Source organism: Melanotaenia boesemani, chromosome 18 (genome assembly GCF_017639745.1).
Source record: "Melanotaenia boesemani isolate fMelBoe1 chromosome 18, fMelBoe1.pri, whole genome shotgun sequence".
NCBI lineage: Eukaryota > Metazoa > Chordata > Actinopteri > Atheriniformes > Melanotaeniidae > Melanotaenia > Melanotaenia boesemani.
The window spans coordinates 23,707,070-23,729,011 of record NC_055699.1 but is presented as its reverse complement, the minus strand read 5'-3'; the positions used below and the strand labels follow the sequence as shown (position 1 = coordinate 23,729,011).

At 41.0% G+C, this 21,942-nt stretch overlaps 2 protein-coding genes across 4 annotated transcripts in view; both read left to right on the top strand.

Moving 5' to 3' along the window:
- Positions 1-18,907, top strand: part of LOC121628732 (NACHT, LRR and PYD domains-containing protein 12-like) — a 67,348-nt gene extending 48,441 nt beyond the window's left edge. For 2 of the 3 annotated variants that reach the window (XM_041968028.1, XM_041968030.1), the window contains 5 exons: positions 13,025-13,239; positions 13,995-14,263; positions 14,598-14,711; positions 16,996-17,137; positions 17,326-18,906. In XM_041968028.1, coding sequence (XP_041823962.1) covers positions 13,025-13,239; positions 13,995-14,263; positions 14,598-14,711; positions 16,996-17,137; positions 17,326-17,633 — 1,048 coding nt within the window. In that variant the 3' untranslated portion in view covers positions 17,634-18,906. Of the gene's footprint in view, positions 1-13,024; positions 13,240-13,994; positions 14,264-14,597; positions 14,712-16,995; positions 17,138-17,325 lie in introns of all 3 variants that reach the window. The other variant, XM_041968027.1, reaches the window with a different exon arrangement.
- Positions 1-21,942, top strand: part of LOC121628724 (NACHT, LRR and PYD domains-containing protein 12-like) — a 2,607,341-nt gene that overhangs the window by 363,801 nt on the left and 2,221,598 nt on the right. The gene's annotated exons all lie outside the window — the stretch shown is intronic.

The window sequence follows — 21,942 nt, the reverse complement described above, 5'->3', positions numbered from 1 at the left end:
CTGTGTTAAGTCCATCCATATCCAAAGTCTGGTTCTGTAAAACAGAGTTTAGAATGCGCTTAATCATGCGGATGATACGCTCCCAGATGCCACCATGATGAGGTCCTGCAGGTGGGTTAAAACTCCAGTTTACTCCAAAGGGAATGAGAGCCTTTTGTATCTTCTCATGATTTATTGCAGCAAGGGCTTCCTTTAGTTCTCTTGCTGCTCCCACAAAGTTTGTTCCGTTGTCTGATCTGATGTTGACAACTTGACCTCTTCTACTGATGAAGCGACGCAAAGCATTTATGCAATCATCAGTATCTAGAGAACTTGCAGCTTCCAAATGCACAGCTCTGCTTGCCAGGCAGGTAAAGATGACACCATAACATTTGCAAGTTGCTCTTCCTCTTTTTGTTTCAATGGGCCCAAAGTAATCAACTCCGACATTAGTGAATGGAGGCAGATCAGGAGTAATTCTCTGCCTTGGGAGATCTGCCATCTTCTGATCCATTGATCTTGCATTGTGGCGTCGGCAAAATTTGCATTCAGCGATTACTTTCCGTACAGCAGAGTTTCCATGAATTATCCAGTATTTTCTCCTTACCACAGCTAGAGTGTGGTTACGTCCACTATGACCCAGCATTTCATGAGTATGCCTGAGAATGAGCTTTGCAATATGTTGATTTTTGCCGAGTATTATTGGATGTTTTTCTTCCAGTGGCATTGCTCCATTATTTAGTCTTCCACCCACTCTAAGAAGATTGTCCTCCCAGGTTGGATCCAGCTTGTAAATTGGACTTTGCTTACAAACTGTTCCTTTTTCTGTCAATGCTGTTATTTCTTCCTCAAATTGTTGTTGCTGGCAGTAGCGTACAATAGCAGATTCAGCTTGTGAGAGATCCTCAAGGGTTAAAGTAGATTTCTTTGACATTCTGGAATCACTTGGGAATTTGTTTTGAGCAGAATCTGCTTCCCTGGCCACCTTTCCTTCCTTTCTTTGATGACTGAGTTTAAGCAGGATTGATTTCAACTTGAAAAACCAGGCCACTGATATCTTGAGCTTGTACCAGTCAGAGAAGTAATGGATAAGATGATCAGAAGGATTTAATGAATCACCAGTCATCAAGCTCACAACTGCCATCTTGTGGACTTCTGGATCATCAATCTCCAATACTGGATCAAAGTGAGTTTGTGGCCACTCCTGTTCAGACTTCCAAAGAAATTTGGGACCCTCTAGCCAGATGCGATGTTCAACAAAGTTAGACACCTTCATTCCTCTAGATGCAACATCTGCTGGATTTTCTTTGGAGCAAATATGTCTCCATTGAGAAGGATGTGAAATTTCTCTGATGGCTGAGATTCTATTTGCTACAAATACTTGAAATCGTGTGTCTTCATTGTAGATGTACTTCAGCACTGATGTACTGTCTGTCCAGAACACAGAATCATCAATATGAAGTTGCAGCTCAGCTTTCAGCATAGAATCCACTCGTGCAGCCAGAACAGCAGCTGTTAACTCCATCCGAGGGATTGTGATGGATTTCAGTGGAGCAACTCGTGCCTTCCCCAACAGAAATGCAACATGGACCTTGTTGCTTGAATTCTCCATCCTGATGTATGACACGATTCCATAGCCATCTTTGCTGGCATCAGCAAAGTGATGCAACTGGGTACAAATGGATTCCCCAAAGTCTCTTGGACGTATACATCTGCTTAGCTGAAATGATGACAAAAATGCAAGTCCTTCAATCCAAGAATTCCACTTTCTCAAAATGTCAGGAGGTAGAGCATCATCCCATCCACAATTTCTCCGGCATAGCTCCTGTTGCATCATCTTAGCAGAGAGGGTGACAGGTGCAAGGATTCCTAAAGGATCATATATGGAGCTAGTTACTGATAACATACCACGCCTGGTATGAGCCTGTTTTATTTCTGTCTTGAACTTGAAGTTATCAGTTTCTACACACCAGAGTAGACCCAATGCTCTTTCAGTGGGAAGCTTATCTCGATCCAGATTGAGCTCTTTGAGATCCTTTGCCCACTGATTTTCTGGAATGCTTTGTAAAACATTTCTTTTGTTGCTGATCCATTTTTCCAGAACAAAGCCTCCTCTTTTGCAAAGTGTGCCAAGATCCTTCATCACTTGTTTTGCTTCTTCCTCTGAGCTGAAGCTGATTAAGCAGTCATCCACGTAGAAATTCTGCTTCACTGCTTTCACAACCACATCAGAAAAATCCGCCTCATTGTCATCAGCAGTCTTCCTCAGTGCGTAGCTGGCACAACTAGGTGATGACACTGCACCAAATAAATGAACCGTCATCCTGAAGCTTTGAATTTCTTTATTCAAGTCTCCATTTTGCCACCAGAGGAAACGGAGAAAATCTTTGAGAGTCTGCAACTTTCACCTGATGAAACATAGCGTGTATGTCTCCCATGCCTGCCACTGGGTTCTGCCTGAACCGGATGAGAACTCCAAGCAAAGAGCTAGTGAGATTGGGACCTTGTAACAACTCTTTGTTCAATGATCTTCCTTTGTATGTGGCTCCACAATCAAAAACCACTCGCAGAGTTTCCTTTCTGGGATGGTAGACACCATGATGTGGGATGTACCACACCTTTCCAATTTGTCCATCCAACTCCAATTCTGGTACCTTTTCTGCATAACCTTGCTCAATTACATTTTCAAGGTATTTTGCATACTCTTGGTGAAAGTGTGGGTTGCTCAGAAACTTTCTCCTCAAACCAATAATCCTCTGCTTTGCCACTTGGTAGTTGTTTGGCAAAGCAGTTTCAGAATTTCTGAGGGGTAAGTTAAGAACATATTTGTTGTTCTGTAGCTTTGCAGACGATTCCATAATATCCATGAATCTTAAATCTTCTCTTGACATCTCCTTCTCTGCAGAGGTTCTTTCATTGAAATCATGGTTGTATTGATTTTGCAGCATTAGCTCCAGATTTGCCACAGAAATCCTGTTTACTACTGCAGTTGTGCTGTTACCACTCCCATGTAAAGGACCGTTGATGACCCATCCTAGCACTGTTCTTATAGCGTAGGGACCATCAGACCTACTGTTGATAACTTCCCATGGCTCCAATAGCTTGGGTGCGTTGGTTCCTATCAACAAATCGACAGTGGTATTTATATTAGGAATGTTGACCTTTGACAAGTAGGGAAATCTTTTCAGGTCTGCAGCAGTAGAGATGTTAGCCTTTGAAACTGGCATTTGTTTCTGTGTCAAAACTTCAGGTAGTAGATGGAAAGTGCTGGAATTCAAACCTGCAACCTCCAGTCCAAATAATAAATGTGCTGGAACCACTTTCTCCTGACCCATTGTTGTCAAAAGAAATTGAGTTCTTTTCCCTGTAAGCTTTAATTTCTGCATGAGATGTTCTGTACAGAATGTAGCAGAACTTCCAGGATCCAGAAATGCATAGGTCTGCACAACTTCATTTCCCGTAATGGACCGGACCTGGACTGGAACGATGGACAGCAAGCAGTCTTTTCCGGCCCCTGTTTGACCACATGTCTGCGTTGGAGTAGAGATGAGTTTGAGTGGTCTAGATGGTTGTTCACTGGTTTTTTTAAGATGAAGCACAGTTGGATGTTGTAGACCACATTCTTGACAGTCCAAGCGTTTGTTACAATCACGACTCATGTGTCCACTACACAGGCAGGCAAAACATAATCCTTTCTCCTTTAGAAAAGAAATCTTGTCTCTGTGCTTTTTACTCTTGAACTGTTTACAGTTTTCCAGGCTGTGAGCATGTAAACAGCAGCAGCAAAGTCCCTTTGAAAATCCATCCAACTCAAGTTTGTCAGACCTAATTGGCTTTATAGTTGTAGCAAAGCTTCGATTTACTCCACCAGACCGTGGCTGTTTAAGCATGGGCAATTTTGAGTTGGTTGTCCTTTGCTGTACATATTCGATGACTCCATAAATGGGATCAGAGAGTATCTTTACATGTCTTTCCAGAAATGTTACCAAATCCTGTAAATTAGCTCTGCGGTCATATTGCTCCATGATATCGTGAGCCTTAGTTCTCCATCCTTCTTTTAACTTGTAAGGTAGTTTTGAAATGATCATCTTTATGTTTGTTGGCATGTTTAATTCCTCCATGTAATTTAGTTCTTGCATCACATTGCAACAACTACGCAAATACAAAGCAAATGCTTGAAGAGCTTTGGCATCTTCTGATTTTATTGATTGCCAAGCTAACAACTTGTCCATGTATGTAGTAGCAATCCTGTATTCATTTCCAAAATTTTCTTTTAGAAGACGCTTTGCCAAACTGTAGCCATTTTCAGGAGACATGTGCTGACAGCTACGGACCAATTCCCTTGGCTGTCCTCTTGTAAATTGTTCCAGATAATGCATGCAGTCAGATTTATTGGCCCTTTCCTCCACTCCTTGCTCAAATGCTTTGATAAAATGATGATATTGTATTGGCTCTCCATCAAAGACAGGAATATCACGTGGTGGAAGTGTTGAACAACGTTGCTGGTGTACAAGTGTTTCCATTATTTTATTTTGTTTTTCCATAATGGTAAGCATGCTGCTGGTTACCATCTGGTCATTTTCCTGTTGGGTTCCCGAAGTGCTTATTCCACCATTTTGAGATCCTTGGTTTGGTCCTTGATAATGATCTGTTGTGTCACATGGTGTTAAACACGTTTTTGGTTGTCTTGGTTTGGTGTCCATTAATGGTTGTTTAATTTGCTCCCTTGACATTTGATTAATACTTTTGTTGTGGCATCCATTTTGTGGTTCATACACCTTTGCCATAGGATTGAGTGAAGCAGTTTGTGATGACCTCGTCCTTTCCCTTTCCAGATAAGAGTTCATGCCATTTGATTTTGCAGTCGAACGTTGTTCCTCCATACACTCCAAAACACTCAGTTTGGCTGTTGCTGCAGCAAGCTCTGTTTCCATTTGTAGTTGTTCTTTTTTCCTTTTTAACAGCAGCTCTTGTTCCTCCAGTGCATGTTGGTCCTTTAAAGCCGCCATTCGTGCCAAAAGAGCTGCTCTCTTTGCCGCAGCTCTAATTTTTGCAGAAGTAGTGCTTGATCTTGAACTAGTCCCACTCTTATTTGCATTAGAGACACTGTCATCAGGATTGATGTTATCATAACCATCTTTGTTTTCACCAGTACCCTCATTTTCAACCTCATGAGTTTGATTTTGCATTACCCACTGATTAGCATTTTTAGCAACATCATTATTAAACATCATCTTTGCTTTAAACCAGATATCATGTTTTTCTTTTTCATCTTGTGGCAATAAACCCATGATACAATTATGAACACCATGTATTTCATCACACAACTCAGTAAAATCACTCAAAGGCTTTGTTACTTCAGAAACATCACCCATTTCCATTAAACCTTTTATAGTTTCTCTTAATTGACCAGCCTTATTTAATTGAACCTTTCTGGTATTTTGCAACCTTTCAATCTTTTCTGCCATTGCTTTGGCAGTGAGTTTAACCACTCTTTTGTCCAAACACACCTAAGTTCCAGTCTGACCGATGGCAGTCACAGATTTGTCTGAAACACGCTCCTCAGTTGCTGCATCAGCATCCGTGTTCACAACAATGTTTTCCATTTGTTCGTCAAAGAAATTTGTCAAGTCACAAAAGTCAGTCAGTTGTCGCAACTTGTCTTCTTATTTTGACTTAGCAACCAGTGCACTGGAATTACGCGTGTTTTATGGCCATTCTGGATGTAGCGCTACACATACCTCCGAGAAGAGTAAGCCATTAGCAAGCCGATGAAGCTCCTTGCCGTTTACCGAACCAGCGATCTGCCGACCCGTTCCACCAGTTGATGCTGCTGAAGCATTCCCGCTGACGGCACCTTTCCTCCGGGTGGCCTCGTGGCAACACCGCCCCAGGCGATCCTCCTCACCACCGATCATCCGCTGCCGACCTCTCCGGCACGCAGCCACCCCGACGACGCTCCTCACCGGATCTCCACCAATCGGCGCGCGTAGACTCCCGGTATCGGTTGTCAGGTGACAGCTACAACGCCCAGCTGATCGCCTCAGTGCCACGTAAGCACAAACGAGGACGATTTCCAGGGATCCAATATTCCATTTACGTGTCTCCACTTGTTGCCTTTTGTTGACTGGTTTCGGTTTTTAAGTCACCATCGGTTTTGACTTTACTTGAAGGGGCTAAGCCAATGCTTTAAGCCACTGGTATGCAGATCCGGAATTGTGGTTGACGCACCTTTACCTGATGTAGATGTTAAAATATGAACTGTCCAGACGCTGCCAGATGCGATTAAAAATCTGATTTATTTCCTGTTGCTTCCCTTTTATTAAGCATAAAACAGATAGAAAATGCACTTTCACAGTCTGACATGGTAAAGCATGTGTGATCAAAACCGATTTTCCCTTTCCGGCCTAACATGCCCTTTACACACGTCATTTCCTGCCTTATATAGATTTACGTCAGTTGGCTCTTACACAGTGTCTACATTTTGTTACTATAATATGTAAGACAAAATATTTATCAGTTATTTAAACACAGGTCACGTTTTGTAACGTAATGTCCACGTAGGCGCATAGTAGGCTACGCAGGTGCAGAAACCGCCAAGCAGACAAGCAACAAAAGATGGAAGAAGAAGTGTTGAATAACATTCGTTCGGGAGTTTACGTCCTTAAAAAGAAGAAGGAGGGTCAAATGGCTAAATCACAGGTTTGGGACAGGTTCAACGAGGTAATCAGTGCAGACAACAGCAGCAGCATTGTCTATGTCCTTTATAACACTTAAACGCTTTAAAACACTTTATTTATTTGCCTATTTATGTTTATAGGCTTAATGTTCAAATGAAAATACATTTTGTGTTGCCAGTTTCCAGTGCCAATTTAGGAGACCATATGCACCTTTCTCAGACTAAAAAAAAGCATTCGTCAATATCATGTGTTTTAATGGGGCGGGTCGGGTCGGGTCGGGTTAAAAAAATAGAAGCGGAGGTGCGGGGCGGTTTGGTGCGGTCCAATTCTTTTAAAAGAGCGGGACCCGCGGGTCGGAAAAAACCCCGACCCGCGCATCACTAATGGCTGGTTATAAAAACTCCCTGGAATGTTATGTTGACGGATGCTCATTCCCCCCACCTTCCCCCCCACCCTCCTCTTGGGTGGTGGACCTTTCCTGGATCAGCTCCAAATGATGCCCACTATCATCAGGTGGCAGAGACTGGAGATAGAATCTGGGAGAAAGTCCACATGCTCGCTCACTTACCGCTCACACACACGCACCATACTCACATACACCACTACAGACACACCTCCCCCGATGATTCACTGCCTTGGTTGTTCCTTCCCCCCCTCCCTCCACTCCTGGGCGGCGGGTCGACTGGATGCACTCATGTCAGCTGCGTCCACACTTTGCTGCGATGGGAGACCCCTCTCCCCCCTGCCACGTGTTTCTGATGTTGTGAATGTCTGAGTTAAGTGGGTTTTTTTTTTTTTACTGAGGAGTGTTTTTTTTTTGTATCTCAACACTGGCCCCTAAAAACAATAAAAACTTGAAATCTATAGAAGCAACTACTGTAATCTGACACCCAGTAACTTCATTTCACGTTAGTGACAGGGCTAATCAGACCCTCCAAACCACAGTTCAGTCCTGCTCACCCCAGTATTGCTCTGGATGTGAGAGTGAGTGAGTGTGAGTGTGTGTAGCCTGTGGCTGTTGAGAAATAACAGAGCAGAGCGGCTGGAGTAGCGGACAGCAGTTAAGTTTAACAGCATCTATATACAGTGATTTACATTGGTCTTTACTGCCAGGGCTAGACTCTAAAGCCCCGGGAAAATCGGCTGACAATGCCAATGACTTACATTATTATGGCATTGTCATTAAATTTGTTGAAAATGGTCTCAAAATGACAACATTATTGCTTTGCACAATGTTATCCCTTATCGCAATAATTTCTTAGAAAATTAATCGCACAAAATTTGTTATCGCGACAGGCCTAGTCATGGCCCAACTTTGCTTCTCAAAGATATGGATAGATGCCAGTCTTGTGTCCAATCATGAATAAAATAATCTATTAAGGGCATCCAGTGATACAAACAGCTGAGTAGCCACGCTTCACTAGAGCTCCCCCACATCCTGCTACATTTAACTGTATGACATTATTCTTGATAAGGTAATTCAGGTATTATGGAGTTTTGACATCAGGGAATGTCTTTGGCGCGCCTCTGAGGCAGTTCCAATGGCAATATTCGTCCAAAACAGTTTAAGAAGACTTCTGCTGCTGAACAGACTCGCTCCCACCAAAATGGTGGTGGCAGCTCACCTGGCAGACATGAGCTAGACCCAGCAGTTGCTAAAACTATGTAGCTGTTGACCAGTTGTCACTAACGTAACTGATGTTAAACTGGAGCATATAGCACACAGCATCAACACCAGTATATCTCAGAATCTGAAGGAAATCAACTTTGACATTTTACTTATTTTTTTTCTCTTATATTTTATATATACTCCTCTTGTCTGTATTTACTTAAATATTACTATTACAATTATCCATATTTATTAGTTTTAATTTTGCACAGTTATATTTGTTCTAGGCAAGGCAAGGCAAGGCAGTTTATTTGTATAGCACATTTCATGTACAGGACAATTCAAAGTGCTTTACATAAAACAAAGACATTACAGATATTAGAATAGTAAAAGGCATCAACACATAATCAACACATAATCACAATAAAATAATAAATTACATTAAAATGATTAAAAGCAAGATAAGTTAAAAAAAGTTACCGTGCAGATTTCATGCATAGGCGCATGAGAAAAGAAAAGTTTTTAACCTGGATTTAAAAATGTCTACATTTGGGGAAAGTTTAATCTCCACTGGCAGTTTGTTCCATTTGTTTGCAGCATAACAGCTAAATGCTGCTTCTCCATGTTTAGTCTGGACTCTGGTCTGGACTAGTTGACCAGAGTCTTTGGATCTAAGAGCTCTGCTAGGTTTATATTCTCTGAACATATCACAGATGTATTCTGGGCCTAAACCATTCTGGGATTTGTAAATGATCAGAAGGGTTTTAAAATCTATTCTGTGACTGACTGGAAGCCAGTGTAAAGATTTTAAAACTGGTGTGATGTGTTCAGATCTCTTAGTCCTGGTTAAAACTCTAGCAGCAGCGTTCTGGATGAGCTGCAGATGTTTAATGCTCTTTTTAGGAAGTCCTGTTAAAAGACCATTACAGTAATCCAGTCTACTGGAGATGAATGCATGGATGAGTTTCTCTTGGTCTTTCTGGGAGACTAAACTTTTAATTCTGTTGATGTTTCTGAGCTGGTAAAAAGCTGTCTTAGTGACAGCTTTGATATGGCTGATGAAAGTCAGATCTGAGTCTATCAACACTCCCAGGTTACGAACTTGGTTGGTAATTTTAAGAGCCCGAGTCTCCAGGTGTTTGCCAATGCTGACCCTCTTCTCTTTGCTACCAAACAGAATAATCTCAGTTTTGTCTTCATTTAATTGTAGGAAATTCTCCCTCATCCAGGTGTTTATTTGCTCCAGACACTGACACATTAAGTCTATTGGACTGCAGTCATCTGGTGACAGAGACACATAAAGTTGTGTATCATCTGCATAACTTTGATAACTAATGCTATAGTTTTGTAATATTTTACCCAAAGGGAGCATATACAAGTTGAACAGAAGAGGTCCAAGGACTGACCCCTGGGGGACTCCACAAGTCATGGCCACTCGCTCGGATTCATAGCTGCCGATCGTAACAAAATAACTCCGGCCTTCTAAATAGGACCTGAACCAGTTAAGGACCGCTCCAGAAAGTCCAACCCAGTTTTCCAGCCTGTGCAACAGGATTCTGTGATCTACAGTATCAAACGCAGCACTGAGATCCAACAGAACCAGGACTGATACTTGACCAGAATCGGTATTCAACCTAATGTCATTTAACACTTTGACCAGAGCTGTTTCAGTGCTGTGATGAGGTCGGAAGCCGGACTGAAATTTATCAAGATTTCCACTTTCATTTAAAAAGTCATGAAGCTGGTGAAATACAACTTTTTCAATAATCTTGGAAATAAAAGAGAGGTTAGAGACAGGTCTATAGTTGTTCATTATAGAGGCGTCTAGAGTCCTTTTCTTTAGGAGTGGCTTAATAGCAGCTATCTTTAGTGACTTGGGAAAAATGCCTGATGCCAGCGAGCTGTTAACTATCAGTAGGAGATCACTTTCTACTGAGGTAAAAACTGTTTTTAAAAAGTCGGATGGTATCATGTCCAGAGTGCATGTTGTTGATTTCAAATGCCAAACTGTTTCTTGTAGGACTTTTAAATTCACCATTTTAAATTGTGACATGACATCAGAATTATTTCCGGGTTTTAGACACAGACTAATTTTCTTGTTTGACTGTGTGGAATTAATATTTTGCCTAATTGTTTTAATTTTTTGGCTAAAAAAGTTTGCAAATTGGTTGCATTTCTCAGTGGAAAGGAGCTCTGGGCTTATCTGTTTGGGAGGATTTGTAAGTTTTTCAATCATAGCAAACAGAGTGCGAGAATTGTTGACATTCCTGTTAATCATTTCAGATAAATGCAGCTCTCTGGCCTTGCACAGCTCATTGTTATAGTTACGTAGGCTTTGTTTGTACAGCTCATAGTAAATTTGAAGTTTATTTTTCCGCCATTTCCGCTCAGTTTTTCTGCATTCTCTTTTTAGGCTGGTAACCACAGTGGTGTTTCTCCATGGTGTTTTCTGTTTGCTCAAGTTGCTCTTGATTCTTATCGGTGCAACAGCATCCATTACATTCAAGATTTTCAGATTGAAATTATCCAGGAGTCCATCAACTGACTCTGCACTGGTTGTTGGTAACATAGCTATGGCCTCCACAAACTTAGCACTTGTTCTTTCATTAATGTACCTCTTCCTAACGGAGAAGCAGGTTGGTTGAACATTCTGAGTGATCAGTAAATCAAACAAAATACAAAAATGGTCAGACAAGGCCAAGTCAGTGACCGCAACAGAAGAAATATCAACACCCTTTGAAATAACCAGGTCCAGAATGTGACCTCGAATGTGGGTCGGTTGTTTAACATGTTGCCACAAACCAAACATGTCCAATATGGAACAAAATTCCTTGACATTACCATCCGCCATGTTATCTATGTGAATGTTAAAATCCCCAGTTAAGATGAAATGGTTAAAATCAGTAGAGATAACCGACAATAATTCAGAAAATTCATCAATAAAATTTACACAATGTCCTGGACGTCTGTAGATGATTAGAAATAGGATTTTAGGAATGCCCCTTAAAATAAAACTAAGATATTCAAAAGAAGTAAAATCACCAAATGACATTTCTTTACACTGGAATGAATCTTTAAATAAGGCAGCTTCTCCTCCCCCTTTCCTCCCGTTTCGACATTTATTCATGAAACTAAAATGAGGGGGTGCTGTTTCATTAAGAACTGTAGCACTTGTGTCTTCTGTTAACCATGTTTCTGTCAGAAAAAGAAAATCTAAACTGTGAGAAATGATGAAGTCATTAACTAACAGTGACTTGTTGGGCTTCTAGGGCTGCAACTAATGACTATTCTGATGGTCGATTAGTCACCGACTATTAAAACGACTAGTCGACCAATCGGATTATGTATCTCATGATTATTATAAATGGATCTAATTTCACTTTCAGCTTTGAAATCTTGCATGGGGTTGTTATGCAAGTCCGACATGCCTCCTCTTTAAATGTTCGAGCATTGCACACGTACTTCCGTGGTATGCAAGGTCCGCTTCACAAATCTCACATGTATTTAATTTATTTAGTAAGTTTAACGTGAAGTTATCCTAGACTTTTACATTTTCTGCCGCCGTTTTCTTCCCTAGTCCGCCGCCATATTTTTCCCCTGACAGACTTTATGGCGCATGTGCAACTCTCAGCAGAGATTAAAAAAGAAGACGATTTCTCACTCTGTATTTTTTCTTCCCTCTTTGCGTATGTGCATTGTGCAACTCTCAGCAGAGATAGGATTAGAAGATGATGTCTCACTTGGTAGTTTTTTGGGGTTTTTTTTTTGCCGACAATAGTCGACGGATAAATTTGTTGTCGACTATTTTTATTGTCGACTATTGTCGACAACATCGACTAATCGTTGCAGCCCTAATTTGTTCCTATTTTATTATAAAGATGTGCGGGCTTTGAGTCTGCAGATATACTCTAGGTACTAGTTTTCTGTTTTTGTATTAGTATTGGACTCATGGGCCTGTGAGCAAGGCCGTTAACCCCTCTCAACTGCTCCCCCTGGGTGCCGAAATATAGCAACCCCTTGCTCTGCGGAACAGCCAGAGATGGGTCAAACGTAGAGCAGAATCTCCCAGTTGGGATTAATAAAGTAAACAAAGTTATTATTATATCATTATTGTTTAACCTAGCAAAGATAGTTGTATATAGTTCATCTGGGGGTTTGGCCATGTTTCCATTCTGTTAGGCGGATATTTTGGATTAGCAGAAATGTTCTTTATGGAGGTGTTTTTTTCTCATTTTGGATAATGGCTGGATCAACCAATGAACAAGGCAGTAGCACATTAGTTCACAGAACTGTGCGTAAAACAAATCTTACTCATGACAGGAGCTGTCACTAAGCTTTGCACCTGGTATGTGCAGGAAATACATCATCCAGTAAAGAGGAAAAGGATTCTAACATTCTTAAAAAAGGACGGGTTAAATCGTATTTTCAAGAAACACATCTTTAAGACACAGAACATAGGAAACTTAAACGTGATTGGTTGGAGTACATTTTCTTCTTGTCCTTCACTTCTTACAGGTAGAGGTACTTTAATTCACAAATGTGCCATTTAAGATTGAAAAAACGTATAAGAGGCGAAGATTGTGAGATTCAACTTTGTGTTCTGATCGAGTCTTAATTTAAACAAATTATCCTGAAACTATATCCAGGCCACCTCACCAGTTCTTCATTAACATGCAGTTATTTTTATATAGTTTATTACAATATTGATAAAGCACTTCCTCTTGCGGTTGAACTTAACAGATATTTCAATCCACAGACTAAGGTCTCCAGGTCCAGGTACGGTCCGGTGTAATTGGACTGGGCTGGTTTTTGTCCTGACTCGTGGAGCGGAGCTGCAATACAGAACAGTCCAATGGGATGAGAACCAGCTCCAATCATCTGGAATGATACCTGCAGGGCCGCTTTTTGAGATCAAGTGTTCTGAAGATGCGGTTTGTCAGCTCCACCTTCCACACTGCGAAACAAGTGATGGTGAGCAAATGATATTTTTCAGTCAGCTGATAATGAGATGATATTGACTGATGATGAGTCAGTATTGTCATTTGTTAGAAACTGTCCCCATTTAATGTTGTTGCTAATGAGTCCATTGGTTTAAATTGGGGCTCTTCCATAGTAATAAAGATAATAAATAAGATCCAATCCAATACTAAACTCAGACGCTTTCCCACTTGGAATAACTACAAAATTGCAACATCCAAAACTCGGAGAGAAACAACAAACAAGTAGCTACTTTGATGGGAGGACAGCACCACCATCCAGCTGGGGGAGGTCTGCATCTTTTAAACTGTGTTTCAGACAGTGCATCTGCCACATCAGATCTGATTTAGATCTGGTAATGAAAGTAGTGAATAAATCCCACTTTAACCACATAGTTAATACAAACTCAACAGGGTTAAATTGTTAGAAGCAATTAAATGGATAAAGTAACTGAAACTGCAGAATATGTTGCATTTTAAGATGTGAATTAACAAGCAAAATTGTTGAGATACTGAATATCATCTTAGTTTAGCATTTCTTACAGTACTTCAGGTAGAAAAATGTTGCTTGGCTACGTTTCTCCCCACTCTTTAAAGAAACTGCTCACAGCTGTGAGACTATCATTTCATTCTTTTACAGACAGACTGTTGTGTTTTATGATGGTTTACGTATGAATGACGTGAAGAGGGCTGACATTATATTTAAGATCATTAGTAAAACAGATGTATACCTGCTTTTTGTTTTCACAGCTCATCTTTCTGAAAGCCTGTCTGTTGTCCACATCTCTGATGATGGGATGAGCCGCCTCAAGCCGCTGGAGATCACGGACACTCATGTGGTTGTCAATGTCACTCATCTTTCTGCCTTTGGCCTTGTCATTAATTTCCTAAAAAGGCTTTGGAACAACACAAAACCAGTTAAGGGCCAAGTCTTGCTGTTTCTTCGACCACCAAATATCAAAACAAAGACACAAAACCTCAACGTGTTTCTGCTGCCATGCAATGTCCCTGTGGAAGAGGTAAAGTGTTATAATGATTAAGCATGCCCACAACTGTAGCTCTGCTTAGTCACATTTTTTTCCTCAACATTTCTTTCTAAAAATGTAATTTGACATAAATTGTGCAGTAACAATTATCAGACAAAAAAAAAAAGATTAATAAATTTTTTTTTCTTGCTATCAAGACTGCTGGAAACTTATCCTCTGTCCTGCTGTGTGGGGATGACCTCTGCAGTCCACTCAAAAGCAGCAAACTAGCCTGTTTACTTTGGTCATGATAATGCAAAGTTGTGCTGGAACGGTCTGGTTGTGTTGAGAATGAAACTCTAATTAAAATGTTGTGATGTCACTTAAGGTCAAAGCACGACAACAAGGTTCCGGTTTCATTCAGGCACCCTCCAACTGTAGACTCATCAAAGATCGGAGTTACACTGTTTACTGTTCGGAGGCTCTGAAAGTCCAGCCGAAGGTGAGTTTTCCAGTTCAAGGGCCTCATTTATAAAGCTGACGTACATACAAAAGCTGGTGGACGCCAATTATATCAACATTTCGGATTTATAAAAACCAGACTTGGCAGAAAGGGGAAACTGAGATACCAACAGGAACAAAGAAATGTGAAAAACTGGTCAAATATTAACTTCGACACCACGTTATATAAATTAAAGCTATTTGCAGAGCTGGCCTTCTTAACCAGTTTGTTCAGTCTCTTCCTGTCAGCAGTCGAGAAGCTGCTGCCCCAGAAGGCCATAATAGATGGCTAATGCCACATCAGTCAAAAAAGGATCTCAGCAGTGTCCCCAGCACTCCAAAAGGCCTGAGTCTCCGTGACAGATACAGCCTACTCTGTCCTTTCTTGTACAGTGTGTCAGTGTTGTCTGTCCAGTCCAGTTTGTTGTTTAGGTGAACATCCAGGTACTTGTAGGATGTCACCCTCTCGATGTCCATTTCTTGGATGTTGATGCAGACAACCCTGTCGGACTCACAGTCTTGTGTCCTCACATACTGTGGTCAGTTGGTGAGGTAATCCAGGATCCGTGTTGTGAGATGGAGGTCTACCCCTGTAATCTCCAACTTATCTCTCAGAAGCGTGGGCTGTATGGTGTTAAAGGTACTGGAAAAATTAAAAAACATGATTCTCACCATACTCCCAGCCTTTTCTAGGTGAGAGAGGGATCTCTGTAGGAGGTAGATGACAGCGTCATCCACCCTGATTCCAGGCTGATAGGCCAGAACCAGTCTCTCCAAGGTCTTCATCAGATGGGATGTCAGTGCCAGCGGCCTGTGGGGTCCTTTGGGTTCGGGGTCTTTGGAACCGGTACCATGCAGGATATTTTTACAAGAGAAACAGAGATTGAGAAAATTGATGGTTGGATACAAAAAGACGCACAATGGCTTATCTGTCACTGCTGGACGACATGGCGCGATACTCTGGACTGAGTGGATTTTTGGAGACCAGCAAGACTTACTGCTTGGCTCATGAACCGGTTCCGACTGCCATGTGCTGTGATGTTGGACCTCTGTGATTCTCAGCCGTGTTATACCAGACGTGTTAGACAGCATCATTTGTTTGTCACAACGTTACATTAACTTTCCTACACTGAGGGTGAACAGGCAAACAAAACAATGCAATTTGCAGCAATGTCCGATTTCCCCGATGTAATCGGTGCTACTGACTGAGCTAAAGTTGCAATAAGAGCACAAAGTGTGGATGAAGTGTTATTTCAAATTGAAAAAGAACAACCTTTAATTCCAGAGAGGAATTGCAAATTGGAAATTAAATCAGCTGTCATTAACATAAAGCATTTTTATTCTCTAAACGTCCAAATCATATTTGATGCAAACATGTTACTCATTAATGTAGTGGCTGGTTGGCCTGGGTCCACCCATGTCTCATTCATTCAAGACACGGAAGAGTGGGACGCAGACTGGAGGCTGGAGAGAAACCACAGCTACAGCACTGCCGACCCAGCTGGAACACCCAGGAAATAGAAAGTAATATTGTACAACACTAAACTAATGGGTACTAATCTCAGTTGTATCTGTACATATTTATTGTATAATTAAAACAAGGGACTAAATGACCTCCATCATCGGGTGCCTCTGGCGTGTCTTCTCCTCTGATGAGATGACGTTGACACCTACTGCCACTATTCTGCCTTTCTGACCCTGGTAATGACCATTCTGTCCCCACCAAATAAAACCTTTTTACGTTTTCAACATGGTCCATCAAAATCTCTCTCTCATTCTGAAAAATTCTTCCCTCTTTTCCCCTTCCTGAGCCATCATGGAAATGATTGGATAAATATTTATTATAGGCATTCATCTGACCTTTTATAGCCACCATGAGGGCGTCGGAAGAAGTTCCCTCACATGCGCCAACTTTAGAGTTGACTCTGATTTATAAACAGAAACGGATGTGGGGCATGTGCGCACACTCATAAATCTGCAAGTTTTTGCACGCCGCATTTCCTTTTTTCTTACGTACGACACCTGGCGTCATCTTTGCTATGCACAGTTTTAGAACTGAGGCCCAGACGTCTGAGTGCACAGAAACTGCAGCCAGTTCTGTTGAGGTTGCTGCACGTTGGTCATGTCTGAGGTTCAATGGCAGCTGGATTGAAATGTGAGCAGGTCGTTCTGAAGCTTTAGCTGTTTTTAGTTTGTAGTTCTGTGGGTGATTTACTACAGGTGGTTGGAGAACTATACTGAGCAACAGCAGTTGATGATTACATTCTGTCTCTTGTGGTTTTCAGAAAGCAGATTTTGACCTGGACTTTGGACCGAACTACCATCCAACGTTTGAGATCCGGCTCCCTACAAACACAGAAGAAGTGGCTGTGATGGTCCGAGACCAAACACAGATGAAAGTTTGGGAGCACGAAGTTTATTTGACTGGTAAAGTTCTGTGACTGCAGCATCTTGTCACTTGATAGAAGTATAGAAATAAAAGAATAATGCAGACTAATAGTTTGTAGTTAAGCTTCAGATTTCTGTATAATTTATTTGTGATGATGTGTTTAAACACTCATTAAGTGGTCAACATTGGAACATGACTGAACATTGTCTTTATGCTTGTCTCTCAGATACTCTTCAACATGAAGAAAATCTACCAACAGTTCAGAGTGACTCACCAGAGCAGAGGTTGTTTTCGGTTCGGACTAGATTTATTCAATCAGTGTCGGAACCTACTCTAAAACAGCTGCTGGATAAACTTCATCAGGAAGATGTTATAAATCGTGAAGAGATGGCTACTGCCAAAGCAAAATCAAAAGCTGACATGGCTCGGGACATTATTGATGTAAAAGACAAAGGAGCAGAAGCCAGTCATTGTCTGATTGATTCCCTCCGTCAGGTTGATCCACGCCTTTTCCGAGCCCTGAACCTGAGCTGATGCAGAAAGAAGAAGTCATGATTGAGATGTCATACATGGTCTACCCTGGAACAGCCTTGTAAATCTTACGTTTTTGATTTCCACACTTTCATAAACATAGAGACTTTCTGTCTTATTTACCTTCACTGGCATCAGATAAACCTTCTCAATTTCACGAATTAAACCCGGAAAGCTTGAAAACTCAAATAGTAAATGGACTGTACTTATATAGCTCTTTTCTAGTCATGTTGACTACTCAAAGCACTTTAATCTACATGTCACATTCACACACACTCATGTGATTATATACTGTGCTTTTTCCTTTCTCACACATTTATACCTCGATAGACACATCGGGAAGCAATGTGGGGTACAGTATCTTGCCTGAGGCACTTTGGAATGTAGTCAGGGGAAGCCTGGAATCAATTCATGACTTGCCGGTTGGTAGACGACTGCTCTTTCTCCTGAGCTACAACCGCCTTAAGTTACATAAAGCTGAGGCCAGTTTGGTTGTGATCTAACTTTTCTCAGACATCTGGTGCCTCATTTATAAAACTGTGCGTAGCAAAACAAACTACAGGGGGCGTCTGCGGCGCACTTCAACTTTCAGATTTATCAAAGCATGTGCACGCACGTCCTACGCCTGTTTCCGTTTATGAATCAGAATAAACTCTAAAGCGGACACACGTGATGGAACGTCTTCCGACGCCCACATGTTGGCTATAAATGGTCAGGTGGACACCTGTAATACATATTCATCACATCATTTCCATGAAAGGAAGCAATTTTTTTCAGAATGTAAGATCCTGATGGACCATGTTGAAAAATGCTAAAAGTTTGCAGGGTACGGTGTGGGTATTACTTGTGTCAGAAAGGCAGAGGAGTGCAGCATGTGGCAGATTCTGTCATCGCAGTGTCAGAAGGCAATAGTGATGTGCCATGTGCAAAAGAGCTGGCTCTTAGAGCCACTGCTTTGTAGTGAATCAAAAGAGAAGGTTCCCAGTTTGTTTGTTTATTTTTTTTTTGTGTTTTTTTCTCCTTTTGCTGGGTGCTTAACATTCAGTGCTCGGCCCCTGTAATGCCCACAGCACCGCTTAGTTTGGATTGGCCTGCATGGACAGGCGGCCAGTCACATGTGAGGATATAGGATCATACCATTATGTGAAAAAAGAATGGGGGGGGGGTGAGACAGCAGACAGCCATGAGGAGAGTACGTAAGTGCGTCGTGTCATCAAACCCCACTCACAGAGAGGAGAAACTGAACCAGCCCATCCAAGATGAGGCATCTTATTTTTCTGAATGCCAACCTGCGCTGAGGACATTAATGCTGCTTTCTTGAGTTGGTTCTCATTCTGTTTTGTGGATTTGTTTGCAGTTTTTTGTTCATTTATGCAGTATAAGATTTTTGTTGAAATAGTAAAAGTAAGTGGTTTTGTATCAGAATAAATGCAGAAAAGGAATCAAATATAAGGCTTCTTGTAAAAATGCTGAACATAAATGGGTTTTCAAAACACAATTCATCCATTTTTGAGAAGTTAATTTAAATTTTAGGGCTAAAAAAGATGCTAAATTAAGAGCCGTTCGGGAGCCAAAAGAGCCGGCTCTTTTTTGGGCCGTAGAACCGAAAGAGTCGGCTCTCTGAAAAGAGCTGGACATCCCATCACTAGAAGGCAAGATACCAGGTGCATTGGAACGTTCAACTGAATATCTCAGTTGGTAGAGCAACCGTCTGCCATGCGGGAGTTCGAATTCGGGGATATAGCTGACACTTTGGAGAAAAGCGTCTGCTAAATGACAGCACTGATGCTGATAATTTAGTCATTTGTTTTTATTTATAAGATAAATATGTACAGATGCATCTGAGATTGGTAGCAGTTTATTTAGTGTTAAATAATATTTCTTTCTAGTTGCTGGGTGCTCCAGCTGGGCGGGCGGTGCAGAGGGGCACAATGGGTGCTATTAACGAGGTGGCCAAGTTGCGAGAAATAAAGATCATCTGGATAGAAATTATGACTACAATGTAAGAATAAATAAATAAAAGAAAAACCTCTTAGAAGAATTAATATTGAATGTTCGTCTTTATTAATTTCTCCAAACAGCTTTAATAGCTAACATGTGGTGTGAAAGGAAAGGTAATAGTGGCTTGTGCACAAATGTCTCACATTTTACAGGATTTCCTTAATTTTATTTTGTACTGTTGGCGTGGCCATTTCCCGTTTTTCTAGATTATGTGCGTACGCCTGTGTCAGTTACATGGATGTGGGAACATTTTCCTGTTAAGTTTGGTTTTCATAAATCCCAAAATTTTTTGTTCCTACGTCAGCTTGATAAATGAGACCCCTGGTCTGAATCACTGGTCAACAGTTGTTGCTGCACTGGGTCTCTTGGCACCATCCCAACAAGAAGCTGAGCTCTTTCCTTTAGTGATGACCTCTACAACCAGTTGGAGCGAAGCAACTGTTACGATAGTGATGGTTAAGAATGGAAAACCTTATGGGACCACTGTTACTTTGTTTCAAGACAAATGCTTGGAATTAATCTGACACAGACACTAAGTTCCTGCAGGCTGCAGCTGGATTTTAAAAACCAGCAGCAGCAGCAACAAAACTTAAAATTTGCTTCAATTTATTCAACTGGGATTTATGTGAATACACTAAACTATTGTCCAGCTTTAGTTCCTCAAATACGTTAAGCTGTTAGTCAAATTTCAGTAGTTTGCTTTCTCATTCAAATCTGAACACTTGTTATTGTTCTGATTTTTTATGAGCTCACTTGTGTATTTCTTTAAACTTATCAGATTTTCAAACAGAAATGTTGTAGACTGGTTTCTTCTAAGGGTTGCAACCTGGACGTTTTAGTGATTTTTAAAGCCACTGCTGCACCTACAGACAGCCACCCGGTGGAGTTATGATGTGTGAAATTGCAGCTTTTGTCTTTGAAAAATGACTTAAACGTGCAGCATAGTTGGGTTCTCCATCAGAAGGCACAGTAAGGCTCATCAGAGCAGCAGAGAGGCTCATTTGCCAGGCGTCCGCAAGTTCCAGACAATCACAGCCCATCAGACTGCTGGAGGTCCTGTACATTGTACGGAAGAGGATCAGGTCGGAGGATGTCAGCTACACACACTATGGCATAGACCAGTGATTCCCAACCCTGGTCCTCAAGGACCACTATCCTGCAGGTCTTAGATGTCTCCCTGCTGCAACACATATAGTGGGTCTTGAGGACCAGGGTTGGGAACCGCTGGCATAGACAGTCACCCCCATATGCTGCTGACATTAGTTGTGTCACTGTTTTTAAGCTAAGGCTGCAACACATTGTCAAGATGATGACACTTAGCTTCCAGAGAAACAACATGCACCACAACCTCAACAAAACAGTCCTGTTCAAAGGGTTTTAGCCAAGCCATGCTTTTTAGGTTGTTTTATATCATTATTATTTATTTATTTATTTTCCTTTAAATTTTGTTTTACAAGAGCTTGTACTTTGATTACTGAGGTGTAGTTTGTGTTGGTTTGAAGTTCTCTCTCTCTGCTTTGCTCTGTGTCTAGTGAAAACTTACGTTGGGTCATATAATTGTATATCAGTGTAACTCTGAGTCTTTTCAGTGTTAAATTCAGTTCCACTGCTTCACTCAGACATCTCTCTGTTTTTATCTTCGTCCTCCATGTGTAAATCTCCACATTAGTCTGTACAGGGTGGGGGTTTCAACAAGCTGCATTCCTACATGTAAATTTGTAAATCTTGTACCTATTTTTTATTGCAAATAAATGTCACTTTTATGTCCAAGATTTACAGACACTGAATTTAATAATGAGAATAATGTATTATAAATGTATTATAATGGGTTATAATTAAAATTTTACTAATAAAATAATTTGAATGGTTATATTTTTCATAAATCACCTGGAGTGTAGCGCCAGGTCTGTGCAGGGTGTAGAGCTAAACAGTCAAGCTAAGAATGAAAAGTTAGAGAAATTATAGGCCAGAAATCTGGATAATGAAACACTGAAGGTGCATGGATGGAAGTTATTGTGCATATTGTGAATATTTCTCTCTCCTCACCATCTAGAAGCTGTGAGATTCTAATCCTGCTTTCTGTCTGTTCACCTGATGCTGATATTCATCACATATTGTTCCTTCTGCGTTTAGATGGAAGCAGCTTCACAGCTTTAAATTCATCCTGCTGACGTTTTACTTTTTAGTTAGTAAATCCTGAACATTTCATCCTTCTTTGTCATAAATATTTGATTTTATAAATATATATGAAGAAATATTTTATCTGTTGCTAAACCTGTTTATGTATTTAGTGCAGGGGTCTGTAGTCTTT